The 12,988-nt window shown below is 37.3% G+C and overlaps 1 protein-coding gene across 12 annotated transcripts in view; it reads right to left on the bottom strand.

Moving 5' to 3' along the window:
- The window catches only part of LOC121632655 (ankyrin-3-like), a 161,747-nt gene that overhangs the window by 60,516 nt on the left and 88,243 nt on the right, over positions 1-12,988 (bottom strand). For all 12 annotated transcript variants that reach the window (XM_041974317.1, XM_041974319.1, XM_041974323.1 and 9 more), the window contains 9 exons: positions 11,650-11,748; positions 11,032-11,130; positions 10,739-10,936; positions 8,011-8,109; positions 6,393-6,491; positions 4,124-4,222; positions 3,532-3,729; positions 1,086-1,184; positions 838-936 (listed from right to left, as the gene is read on the bottom strand). In XM_041974317.1, coding sequence (XP_041830251.1) covers positions 838-936; positions 1,086-1,184; positions 3,532-3,729; positions 4,124-4,222; positions 6,393-6,491; positions 8,011-8,109; positions 10,739-10,936; positions 11,032-11,130; positions 11,650-11,748 — 1,089 coding nt within the window. The remainder of the gene's footprint in view (positions 1-837; positions 937-1,085; positions 1,185-3,531; positions 3,730-4,123; positions 4,223-6,392; positions 6,492-8,010; positions 8,110-10,738; positions 10,937-11,031; positions 11,131-11,649; positions 11,749-12,988) is intronic.

Below are 12,988 nucleotides of genomic sequence, written 5' to 3' on the forward strand. Positions count from 1 at the left end.
AGGCGTGGTAACCAAACACAGCTGTAGACACTAACTCCTGAAAAAAAGAATTGCTACGTTCACATTTCCCAATCTACAGCCAGTGGTTATTGCCTCATTGTGGATTCTGAGAGAGAATAATGAAGGCTTTATAAAGGAATCAGGAAGAGTCCAAATAAGCTATTTAACTTTTAAGAAACAAGCCCAAAAACCCACAACCCGTGACTGACGAGATTTCCAAGCAACTTTACAGAAAAACAAGCCCAAAGTCTCTTAAAACAAGCAGACTTGGCAACATTGCTATTGACATGAGACAATCAGAACACTGATGTATGAAACTGCAGGATCAATGGTGACAGACATAGTCTGACAGAGGTAGTAATGACCACCTCTATCGTTAATATAATCTAATACATGAAGGCAAACTTTACAGTGGTAGTAATTGTTAGCTAACGTCTTGTCAGCAGCATACCACCTCGGTTTTCCTGGTTTTTCCTGAAATATTATTCCATGACTGCTTATTTTTCTCTTTTAGAACCCCAAAAAAGTACGTGTTAACAAGGTGAAAACCTTGATTTTGACTGGAGCTGGTAATTAAATGAATTACCTAAAATCCATTGCCTGAAACAGTGATTTATTCAATATTCTAAGGTTAAAAGTGAGATTCAGTTGCTTTCAGCAGCAGCTCTGTGTGGACAGATGCTGTTGCAGTGGAAGATATATTGAACCTTTGGAACACAGTGTGATTGCACGTGAGTGATGGAAACTAGGTCAGCCTGCTCTCACCCCAAGCCACAGTGAGGTTCTGGTGCATAAATACATAGAGGGACATTCGATTTAAACTCCCTCAACTCTTACCTTTGCTGCAGCATGTGGTGAAGCTCCCTGGTTGAGCAAAAGCAGTGCCACCTTCTGGTTATCATAATGTGCTGCCACATGCAGTGGAGTTAAACCACTCTGAACACACACAAACATGAATAGCTGTTAGATGGTGACATACAGAAGAGGGTGGTATCGATAAGGGACTCTGTGCACATGTGACTTTTACACAGGAATGAGGAAAAAACTAGTTTGTGTTTGTTTAGTAGTGCTTTATTGTGCATCACCTTCCCAGCAGCATCAGGTGGAGCGTTCTTCTGCAGCAGCAGGTTTGCCACCTCCATTTTCCCATACTTTGCTGCAACGTGCAATGGAGTGAAGCCCTTCTGTATGAACACACATTAGAATATCACAAATTTCCGAGCTGTAGTATGTTTGTTAGTCATTCCTCATGAACTTTATCCTAAACATGTCTGCCTCACAAAACCATGTGTGTTAAATTTGACTCATTTGTAGGGTTACAGTATTTCAAAACAACACAGAGAACTGATTAGTGGGTACTTAAAAATGATAAAACACAAATGCTCAGGGTGGAGAGACTGAACATATGTTTCATCAAATTCTTAAGCTATGAGGGAATGCAGATCTGTGACCATGGTTTAGACCCAAGACTGTGTTTTTTTTTTTTTTTTGTAAGTGTATTGTATGTCATTATGCATTTGTGCAAACAGAGAGGAGACTATTAGTTATGGGATTTTAAAGTGGCCTCCTGGTTAAACAATGTGAATCCCTGCTGATGGAGGTGGGGGTGCAACAGAATATAAATGATTCTTTGTTAAACTGGAGGGCTGCAGCTTGATTGTATTCAGTCAAACTTTGCTGTTAGGACTTGTATGAGGTGCAGGGATCACCGAGATCTTTAACTGTCTCATACTGTACAATGCAATTTAAAATTGTTAATCCATTCATAGAATGAAATAAAGAAGAAAAGAATGAATGAACGAACCATTTGGTCTAGAATTATTGATCTTTATATGATATTTCAGATAGCACATGACAACACGTTCTCAGGATATTACTAATGCAGTTCATTACAACTTAATAGTATATCTAACATAATATGGCACCGTGAGTTTCCTATCATGAATTGTATGTAAACTCAGCCACAAAAGATTAAAAAGTATCCAAACAATCCAAAATGTTCATCCCTGAATGACTGTAAGCATATATATATATTTATATATATATATATCATGTCTTTACCCCTTTCCATGCCAGAAAAATTGATTTGAAATGACAATCAATGGTATATGCAATGGAACTTGATAGCTGATCAAGAATGACACGGGGGAAGTGTTTGATTGTGGTTTATTTCTGCAAATCTAGAACTCCAAACAATCCTTTTTCCCTAATAGTAGACCTCAGGGTTAGGGTTATTGGGTTTGAACGCATGATTCAAATGTCCATTCATTTTTTTTTTCTTTTTTTCTAAAACATAAGCCTTTGTTTATTTTGTATATTTGACCTGAATATGTGTTAAATGTGTTCTGTATATAGTATTTTTGAATCATATAATTTAATTTCACTAATTTCTCAATAATGCTGCAGTTATGCTCTAATTCCATACCCATCCTGTATATTTTGTAATTTTGTGTTAAAGTGTAGAGACTTTATTTTGTTTTAAAATTTTTATTTTATATTTATTGCATGCTTAAACTTATAACTTATATTGTTTTTATGTCTGCACCAAGTACCGCAGCATTTTCCTAATGATGTGAACCTGTTCACTCATATGGCAATAAAAAAACCTTTCTGATTCTGATTCTGATTCTGGTTACGCTGTAATTTCCCAGTCTGGGATCAATAAAGTCCGTCTTATTCTAAAATCAAATCCTATTCAACAAACAAACTATTCTAATTAGATCAGGTGACAGAATTATGTCTAACCCTGTAAGTTCAAATTTGATAAAGGCACAAAAACTATGTTTTATTCAGGTTTCACTATAGTTATGTTCAATTGGTTGTCTATTAAAGCCTGCTGACAGAACAGTGGAGCTTTTACAGACTCATGTGAAGCAAGCTTTTCTGAAAACAGCCGTCGGCTACATCATGATGAAACAACAGTTTGTGGGAATCATTTAAACAAATAATTTTAAAGTTAAAAGTGTAAAAAAAATGCAAATTTAGCTGTTAGGAACAACAAAAAAAGCAACAATTGGTGCTACCAATTACCTGACATGTCATTTTTAGGAACTTTACACAAAATGTTGAAAACTAGTCATAAAACGCCTCACTGCAGTTTGAACTGATGTCTTAAAATGAAAAACACTCCAACAAAAACTAAGCCAAACAAGGACAAACAGCTCCTCCAGCTACTCTGTTTTCAGTCATACTTTGCCCAGAGTCTATGATCCAACTCTTCCATGGCAGGCAGTCAGCTGTGACCGGTATTTCCCATCATTTGACTGCAACTAATGTTTCATCAACATCCCTGGAGCGTTCAAACTGTACTTTAAATTATTCCCGTTCAGGGTAGATAAATGAGACAAAGCAGCAAAGCAGGCCAAATGCACCAATGTTTCTGAGTGCTGATTCTAAACCAGCTTATTGGCATGAGCATATCCATTTATTTATGTGCAAATTACCAAGGACAATGGTCCTCTGGTTTGTGTGTATCTGTTTGTTTAACAGCTGAAAATCTCAAACAAATATCTGCCAACACATGCTGTTTACCTTTGTAGTAATGCCCAGACTAGCTCCATGGTCCAGCAGTGCTGCAGCTAGATCTCTGTGCCCTTCCCTGGCAGCCAGGTGTAAAGGTGTGTATCCAGAGTTGGTGGTGGCATCTGGGTATGCTCCATTGGCTAGCAGCTGTTGCACAATATCTTGCTTACCGAGTCGACTGGAGATATGCAGCGGAGTCTGGTCATCCTGGTAAATTTGTTGATGCAAAGTAAACAAAAAGAAAACAAATTACTGACACTTCATAATCTCTCAAGCTGGTATGATTAATCAATCATTTCAGACCAACCAGAGCAAACTGGATCTGGTGGGAGGGGGCCTTTATGTGAGACAGTAGCTAAAACATATGCATGCCATGTGAAAAACATTTTAAATATTTAAAAAATATATTATTAGACTCCCAAAATTAATAATGACCCCGTATAATATGGTCTTTTTAAAGAGCAGAGTGATTCTGTATTGTACTTAGACATGTGCAAAGAACAGCCACATGCAGAAGACTTATAAACACACACCTACCTGAGCATCTGGTGACTCACAAACACACACACTGAAATTATTGCCACTGACAGTAATAATCTACCTTGGCCCTGGCATCAACTCGTGCTCCGTTCTGTATCAGATATCGGACCACGTCGGACTGTCCGGCCCTTGCTGCCATGTGGAGCGCTGTCTCGCCCCTCTGAAAAACACACACACACATAAAAAATATGGACTGATAGATAATTAAAGATTTCTGTTTGTATTAAAACATACTGTGTTAAAACATAGGATAAAGAAAAAAGGAGACAGAGGGACCTCCTTCACTTCCCACACCCAACTCACAATACTAATGTCCTGTAATTTTCTGTTTCTACGGTAACCTGGCCACAGACACAGCGTGGGTGACCAAATACTTGACTATGCAGAGCTCTTTTCCCCTGGTTTCTTCCTCTGGTTCCCTTCTTTGCTGGGTTCTGTTTACTCTCTTTCCCCAGTTGTCCCTCTTGTGTTTGACTCTCATTCAGTGTGAATCCCAAGTTAACATAGATGGTTGGGAGAGTTTTTACCTCTACAATATGACATTAAGAGATCCTGTCAGTACATACATGTGGCATTTATTAATGTGATCTCATCTTACAGGGATTTTCTCTGCTCTCAGCACAAATTACAGCAATTTTGGAGATTATGGAGGAATTGCTTCAGGACATTTATTTTTTGGATCATCTAAAAGAAGCAGAGACCAACTATGAACACAATATAGACATGTCCTTACTGTTTTCTGGCCAAAAAGTGGTTTATTGACCCTTTCAGGAGTTGTAATGACACAATAGCTGATTTATTAACCTCTTTTGATAAAATTCAGGCTTCAGCAGGTTTTTGTGAATGGACACATGTCTCGTATTTTCACTACAAACAACTTTCTCCTAAAGGATGTGTTCTTTCACCTTTGCATTTATTAATGGACACAGACAGCCGGAGGACATCTGAAGAAGGCAGATAGCTTTTAGGATGACTTGCTCTCTTCTCCAAGCTTCACATAAAGAACGGGACTTTGCTTTCCTGACCTTAAAATAGTGCAATGATAACTTCCTTGATCTTAAAGTAACAAAACCTAAAGAATTAATTATTTACTTTAGGAAGAAAATTGGTTAACAAAAACCCAGTATCATACATGGTGAAGTATCTAGGAACAGTGTTAAACTCCCAACTTGAATTTGATATAAACACAGTCGATTACCAAATGAGGACATTGAAGATTTCTCTTAAAGCAGAAGCTGAAGACTTTTGGTGTTTCTAGAAATATCTTATGCAAACATTCCCCATGATATGCTTCTTTAATGGTTTTTCTGTGAACGGTAAAATTAGTCTAAATGACCAAATCTTATCCGACTCTCTGTACAAGGCCCTATGAGGCAACGTGCACTGATAGATGCTAATCTGTTGTCAGCAACATTGTTGTGGTTAACTGTGTGAACTGTCAAACTGAATACCTGTTTGGAATAAACTAATTTGTATGTTGAACAACCAGATCAATATCCATGCAGTATTTTCAGGTCCCTGCTCTTTTGCTGCTAAATGCTTAGCAGCTAGCTGCTGCCTGTTTCTGTCAGCTGTTTGATGATGTGCGAGGGTTTTTACAGTTCTTCCTCTGAATATGACCTGAAGCTTTACAAGTTCCATGAAGCCTTATAAACTATTTTTGCTTTGCTTTTAGAATAAGTAAAAAGCCATTAAAGGATTATAATATAAAGAAAATAATAAAAATACTAATTTATACTTTCATATCAACATTATAATGCCCGTTAATATCAATGCAACAGTATGTAAACAGCATTTTCAATGTATCAGCTTGTTGAAGTAAACGCATTTTAACTCAATTATAAGCCATTAACTACTTTCCTCTTCTGTGAAATATTATGTACTTTTAATTATTTGGGTTTAAATAATTAATGTGAAACAATGTGAGAAGTTTGGAAGAGAATCAACCCTTGGATTTTTAGCAAGAATTGTTAATATTTTAAAAGCATTTAAAACAGAAGTCCACACCAGAAACTTCACAAACTAAAAAAAAGGCAGTTTGGTGTTTATTGATTTCACAAACTTATGTTAATCATCAAGCAATTCAAAATTGCTCTAAGATAAGTGGAAAGGACAAAAAAAAAAAAAACAGTGTTGCTGTCAGACGACAGAGGAAGGACAATCACAGTTTTGTTTAAGCAACAAGATTCTTGTATTTTTGTATGAATTTCAGTAAAATGTATTTTGCCTTTTTAAATGGTAACCCTCTGTAAGAACCACTAACCTTAGAGGGACGAATGATATGAGACAGTTACAAAAAGAAAGCAAAATATTGAACTTTCTGAACTCACCACATTGCTTGTATTGGGTGAAGCCCCGTGGTTGATCAGCTGATGGACAATGTTTTCATGTCCCATAAATGCTGCGACGTGGATCGGGGTCAGACCAGACTGGGTGGTGAGACACAAAGAAGAGAAAAGATGATATGAAAGTAAAATAATTGCTGTCTTCCCCGGTTGTTTAAATGCCACATACACAAAACTAGATACAGACTCTATTTTATGATATAAAGTTTCTAATGAAGACTTTACATTTTTTTCTAGTCAACAAACCACATAAAAGAATAAAAACTCTGCAATGAACTGACCCAGATTGGGACAAACAGAGTCCACTTTGGGTCAGCTCATTGCAGAGTTTTTATGTCCTTTTCTTTGTGCTACTTGGCTGTGCACAAAGTATTCAGATAAACATCCATTTCAATGTTTTAAATATTTACTTTTAAAATTAAGTATTGTTATTAAGTGCTACTAAATCTGAAGTGTTGTAAAACTCCTGTTACTGTCACCATTACAAATCATTGACAAATTGTCAATCATATCAATGTTAGCTCTTTTTCAGTTCTACAGAAACAACTACGTGTTATTGCATCATTGAGAAAAGGTGGGTTGTGGAGGCTGGGTTTGTCTCGCTTAAAGAAAGCATTTGACACTGTTAACCATAACGTTATTATGCATAAATTATTAAATTTAGAATTTATTCACTTGATCACATCCTTCCTTGGTTCAATTAATAGCGGAATTTGATAATTATAAATCTGCTCTTTTGCATCCATCTTTTGGTGTCCCACAGGGCTCAATACTGGGCCCGATTCTGTTTTAGGTTCTAGTTAATGATTTACCTTTATTTATGCAGGTACTAATTTAACTGAGTAAAACCACAGAAGAAGTAGGAAACATACTAAGATCTGCTCTGGTAAAGACTACAAGGTGGCACAACACATTTTGGTTGAGATGCAAATGTTTTCCAAAACAGTTCAATTTCTTCGAAAAAAGCCAAAGTGTAGATAAGGACTATCTAGAGCACTGATACTCAATTCGGTCCTACGAGGGCCGCAATCCAGCAGCTTTTCCATGTATCCCTGCACCAACACACCTTAACATTTTCTACATTGTTATTTTTTTCTTCTTTTTTTAATAGTCAACTTTCCAATAAATATACATAGGTTGGTTAGAAATATCTCTTTAAGCATAAAACTGGTGTATAATCTGTAAGATCATACATTGTTTAGGTTATCATTCTCTGTTTGGGTTTGTCAATTTTAGGGTAATGCTGACAAGAAAAACAAACAAAAAAAAACAAAAAAAAAAACAAAAAAAAACAGCAGGAGTGGCCAGAGGAGACCGTAATTTCACAGAGAGGACATTATTTAGTGGAATTCTGTATCACCACTAGCTGGGCAGTTCTCAGCTTATAATTTATTGAAACTCATTAGTGATGAACAATGATGTAATTATCTGTAAGTAAAGTTCAATAAGTTTAATTGTTTCATTTAAGCATTAATATTTGATATGTATATATGTAGATTTTGTTTTGTTGTTAATATGGTGCCATTCTAGGAAATAGTATACGGTATGGTTCCAAATATGTCCAGCTCTTTGGCACTTAACACACACTATCACACACACCTACCTCTGTGACAGCCTGTATGGACGCCCCATGCTTCAGAAGTAGCTCCATCACTTTGACTCTATTTTTCTTACAGGCAATATGCAGCGGTGTGAAACCATTCTAAGACACAAAAAAACAAATATAAAGACATTAAAAAAGTTTGAAAATAGTCCAAAACGTCTTTGTGTGTGGTTTTGTAGGTCCTGCAGAACTGCTAAAGGACAAGGAAAACCGGATGGAAAATACAGTACAAAGAGGGAACTTTTTTTCTTCCTCCCTCCTCTTTCTCTCTCTTTCACTCTTTCTTTTTAAAGCCGCTGCATAAAAAAACCAGACAAACGTGTGGAAATAATTGAGTCCGCTGTACGCTATAAAAAATAAAAAAACTACCCTACACTGAAATAGATCCTTTCCCCTACAACTCACTTCTCTCTTGCCAACTTGTACACCCCCTCCATCCATCATCCCCCCCCCTCTTACTCTCCTGACTTTGTCCTATGACTTCATTTTCCTCTCCATGTCCTTTTTTTCTCTCCTCGTTCTCTCTAGCTATAAAGTCTCAGAGCTTTAACCACACCCAGACTTTTTCCATTACATGGCTGAGTTGCTTGTCTTATGTCAAGATGATGGCAGGGAAATAAAGTCTTTTCTCTGTTTTGTTCATTTACTTCCATCATGTTCTTTGTCCTGTTTGTTCTCAACAATTCTCTTTTTCTGAAATCTCACAAAGTGATTTAAATAATATTTTGTGTTCTTTAAATGTTTCTCATGCCTGTGATGTAAATAACTTAAACATGACTTTTCTGAAAACTCATGCCAGTACTCTCATACCACTTTTTCACCATGTAGTAAACTTGTGTATTAGGCAATCAGTGTTTCCTGCCATGTGGAAAACAGCCCAGATCACCCCCATTTTTAAGTCTGATGATCCCACAAATGTTTCCAACTATCGTCCAATTGCAATTCTCCCAACTGTCTCTAAGTTACTTGAAAAAACATTGTATAATCAATTACTCAATTACCTTGAACATAATAATCTGCTTAGTGACTGCCAACATGGCTTTCGACCCTCGCGGTCGACCGTGTCGGCTTTGCTTCTTTTTACAGAACAGATACGTGAGTCTCTAAACAAAGGTCATGTTACTGGAGTTATATACATAGATTTTCGAAAAGCTTTCGATACAGTTAATCATCAAATTTTGTTAAATAAACTTCTTTCTTTTCATTTGTCCTCCTCTGCAATAAACATGTTTACATCATATTTAAGTGACAGATCTCAGACTGTAAAAATTGGCTCAGTAACATCACAGCCACTAGGGTGTTCTATGGGTGTTCCACAGGGCAGCATTTTAGGTCCTTTACTGTTCCTTTTGTACATTAATGATCTTCCTCATGTGCTTAGTTCTTCCAATTCTCTGTTATATGCTGATGATACTGTTATTTTTCTGTCTGGCCCAAACACTGACACAATCAATCACAAACTTAACACAGATATGCAGCATGTGCATGACTGGCTGCAAGATAATCATTTAACATTTAATGTTAAGAAAACAGAATGCATGTACTTTTACTCATCTAGGAGACAGTTATCCATATCCAATCCAATCACCTTCTGCAACCACAAGCTCTCAGTTGTTTCCACATACAAGTATTTGGGAGTCTCTCTTGACTCACATCTCACTTACTGTGAGCATGTTCAAACCCTAACCAGAAAGTTAAATCAAAAGTTATATGTTTATAGTAAAATTAGACCACATTTGACTCACTCTGTCTCTAAAACATATCTCCATGCAATCATTATGTCTACTCTGTCGTATTGTCTGCCTGTTTGGTCACTTACAACAAATGAAATCCTTGAACCAGTAGCACGACTCTATAACAGAGCTCACAAGATCCATAACAGGCTTCCAGGCTGGACTCACCATTGCTCTGCACTATCGTTGTCTAATGCTTTGACATTTCAGAACTATACAATTAGCCATGGGATTAAATTGTATTATCAAATCTTGAATGGACACATCTCAACAGCACTTACTGCGTTGGTACCAAAACTCAGCTCAAGGTCCGAACGCTCGACTAGATCGGTTACAAATGGACTTTTGCCTTTACCGGCCTTTAGGAACTGCTATGGTCAGAGAGCTTTCTTTTATGTGCTCACTAAAGCCTGGAACGAGATCCCACTGCACATCAGGACGATAACATCACAAAGACTATTTAAAAGAATATTTGCTCGCCATCTAATGGACAGGTACCGCTGCGACCACTGAGGTGGCTCCATAGCCTCCCCTAAAGCTGCTCCTCTTGGTTTGTGTTTGTATGATTGTACTGTCTTGTCTTGGAATTTGTGATGTGTGTTTGGTTTGTATGTTCTGCAGAGCAGGAACCTGCTGAAAAACAGTTTTTAAACTGAGTCAGGCCCGATTGTTTTAATCTTTTCCTGTTTAATAAATAAAAATAAAAATGAAATGAAAAATGTTTTGTTTTTTTTGTCTTTTTACCTTCATTTAACTTCTTAACTTTCAAAAGTTCATTAAGAAGTTAAGGAGAAAAGAGGGGAGGGAAAAACATTTGTTAATGGGTCAATTCTCATGAATAGAGTTTTAGTCCACTATGCACCACCTGAACACAAAAGTCACAAACAAACAGCTCCCCCCCAATGAGACCTAGAAACCTACTTGCACTTTTTATCTATTTTATTTTTTTTAATGTTTTAGCCTGGCAAATAGTCCATCTACTACTTTATCCTTACCAGTGCCTTCGCATTAGGATTGGCTTTCTTATCCACAATGACCTTTGCCACTTTGTAGTGTCCGCAGTGGGCGGCCACATGTAGCGCCGTCAGGTAGTCGTTGGTAACATCATCTACGGGTACCTCATGGTGCAGAAGTAACTGGACACAGTTGAGGTGGTCACCTTGCGTCGCCATATGAAGAGGAGACAGACCATTCTGGAAGGGATGTTCTCAAGTTAATATGGCTGCTATTTGCTTCTTTTTCTTCTTAGTATCATTTCGAGCACACTGGTGAAAAAATGAAGCTGTACCTTAGTCTTTGACAGTATTGGCGCTCCTCTGTCCAACAGCATCTCCACTACCTGCTCATGGCCACTCCTGGCCCCACAGTGGAGAGGAGTCAGACCATCCTGTGAAAACAACCACCCGGTTTTCAGAGTTGGACTCCAAGCAATGAGACTTCATTTACACCCAGTTGTGAGAGAATTTGTTGTACAAGTATGTGTACAGATACAGAAAAAACATTGAAGGGCAGGTAAAATTAAAACTAAGCTGGTTTTCATGCTTGCAGATGAGATATTGAATGTGTTTTTTAAGTATGATGGCAACACACTAGGGTTTTTTCTTTATATTTTTGAAAGATTTTAGCTTATTGGAGCATGGATGGACTTGTTTAACTGATCCCTGCTTGTTTTAGTCCTGCAATGCATAGAATTTAACCTTACTTACATTTTTATTCAAATGAAACCTTTACTTTCTGAGTTTTGTTTTACTGTCCACATTATGTTGCTGCCCATGAGAAAGGTGGTTGCTTATGACAATGCAGCAAAACATCAGCATCATTCAAATAAAAAGGAAATTTGTTCTTTGTTTTTGCGTCCTTCATCATCTCTTTGATATTTTTTTTTAGATTTCTAGGTCAAATATACCTTTGTCCGTGCATCTATCTTGGCGCCTCTCTCCAGCAGCAGTCGCACCATGTTACTATTGCCACGTTTAGATGCTACGTGCAGTGGTGTAATGTCATTCTGTAGAGAAAGAAAAATAACACTGTCACTCAGTTGCAGAGACAAAAAAAAAAAAAAAACAGAAGCACCCTGTAAAAAATTTTAAAAATTAGTCAGACATAGTTTCAGTTTAATTTCACAAAATAGCTCTGAAGACATACGGAATTTTAATAACTTTTCACTTTTAAGAACACTGCTTTTACTGGAGACCAGTGGGTTCTGCTTGACAGTGCTGAAGAAGAAAACAGCTAAACATCCCCCTCTAGAGGAATCACTTGTTGGTAATACACACGTGGACAAAATTGTTGGTACCCTTCGGTTAATGAAAGAAAAACTCACAGTGGTCACAGAAATAACTTGAATCTGACAAAAGTAATAATAAATAAAAATTCTATAAAATTTAACCAATGAAAGTCAGACATTGCTTTTCAACCATGCTTGGACAGAATTATTAAAAAAATAAACTCATGAAACAGGCCTGGATAAAAATGATGGTACCCCTAGAAAAGTATGAAAATAATGTGACCAAAGCGCATGTTAATCCAAGGTGTGTCCACTGATTAGCATCACAGGTGTCTACAATCTTGTAATCAGTCAGTAGGCCTAGATATAGGGCTACAGCTAGTCACTGTGCTGTTTGGTGACATGGTGTGTACCAGAGGAAGCAAAGGAAAGAGTTGTCCTAGGAGATTAGAAAGAAAATTATGGACAGGCATGTTAAAGGTAAAGGCTATAAGACCATCTCCAAGCAGCTTGATGTTCCTGTGACTACAGTTGCACATATTCAGAAATTTAAGATCCAAGCGACCGTAGCCAACCTCCCTGGACGTCGCCGCAGGAGGAAAATTAATGACAAATCAAAGAGACGGATAATACGAATGGTAACAAAAGAGCCCAGAAAAACTTCTAAAGAGATTAAAGGTGAACTTCAAGCTCAAGAAACATCAGTGTCAGATGGCACCATCCGTCATTGTTTGAGCCAAAGTGGACTTAATGGGAGACAACCAAGGAGGACACCATTGTTGAAAACAAATGATAAAAAAGCCAAACTACATGTTGACAAGCCACAAAGCTTCTGGGAGAATGTCCAATGGACAGATGAGACAAAAATGGAACTTTTTGCCAAGATACATCAGCTCTATGTTTACAGACAAAAAAATGAAGCATATGAAGAAAAGAACACCGTCCCTACTGTGAAGCATGGAGGAGGCTCTGTTATGTTCTGGGGCTGCTTTGCTGCATCTGGCACAGGGTGTCTTGA

This window comes from Melanotaenia boesemani, chromosome 21 (assembly GCF_017639745.1).
Source record: "Melanotaenia boesemani isolate fMelBoe1 chromosome 21, fMelBoe1.pri, whole genome shotgun sequence".
Lineage (NCBI taxonomy): Eukaryota > Metazoa > Chordata > Actinopteri > Atheriniformes > Melanotaeniidae > Melanotaenia > Melanotaenia boesemani.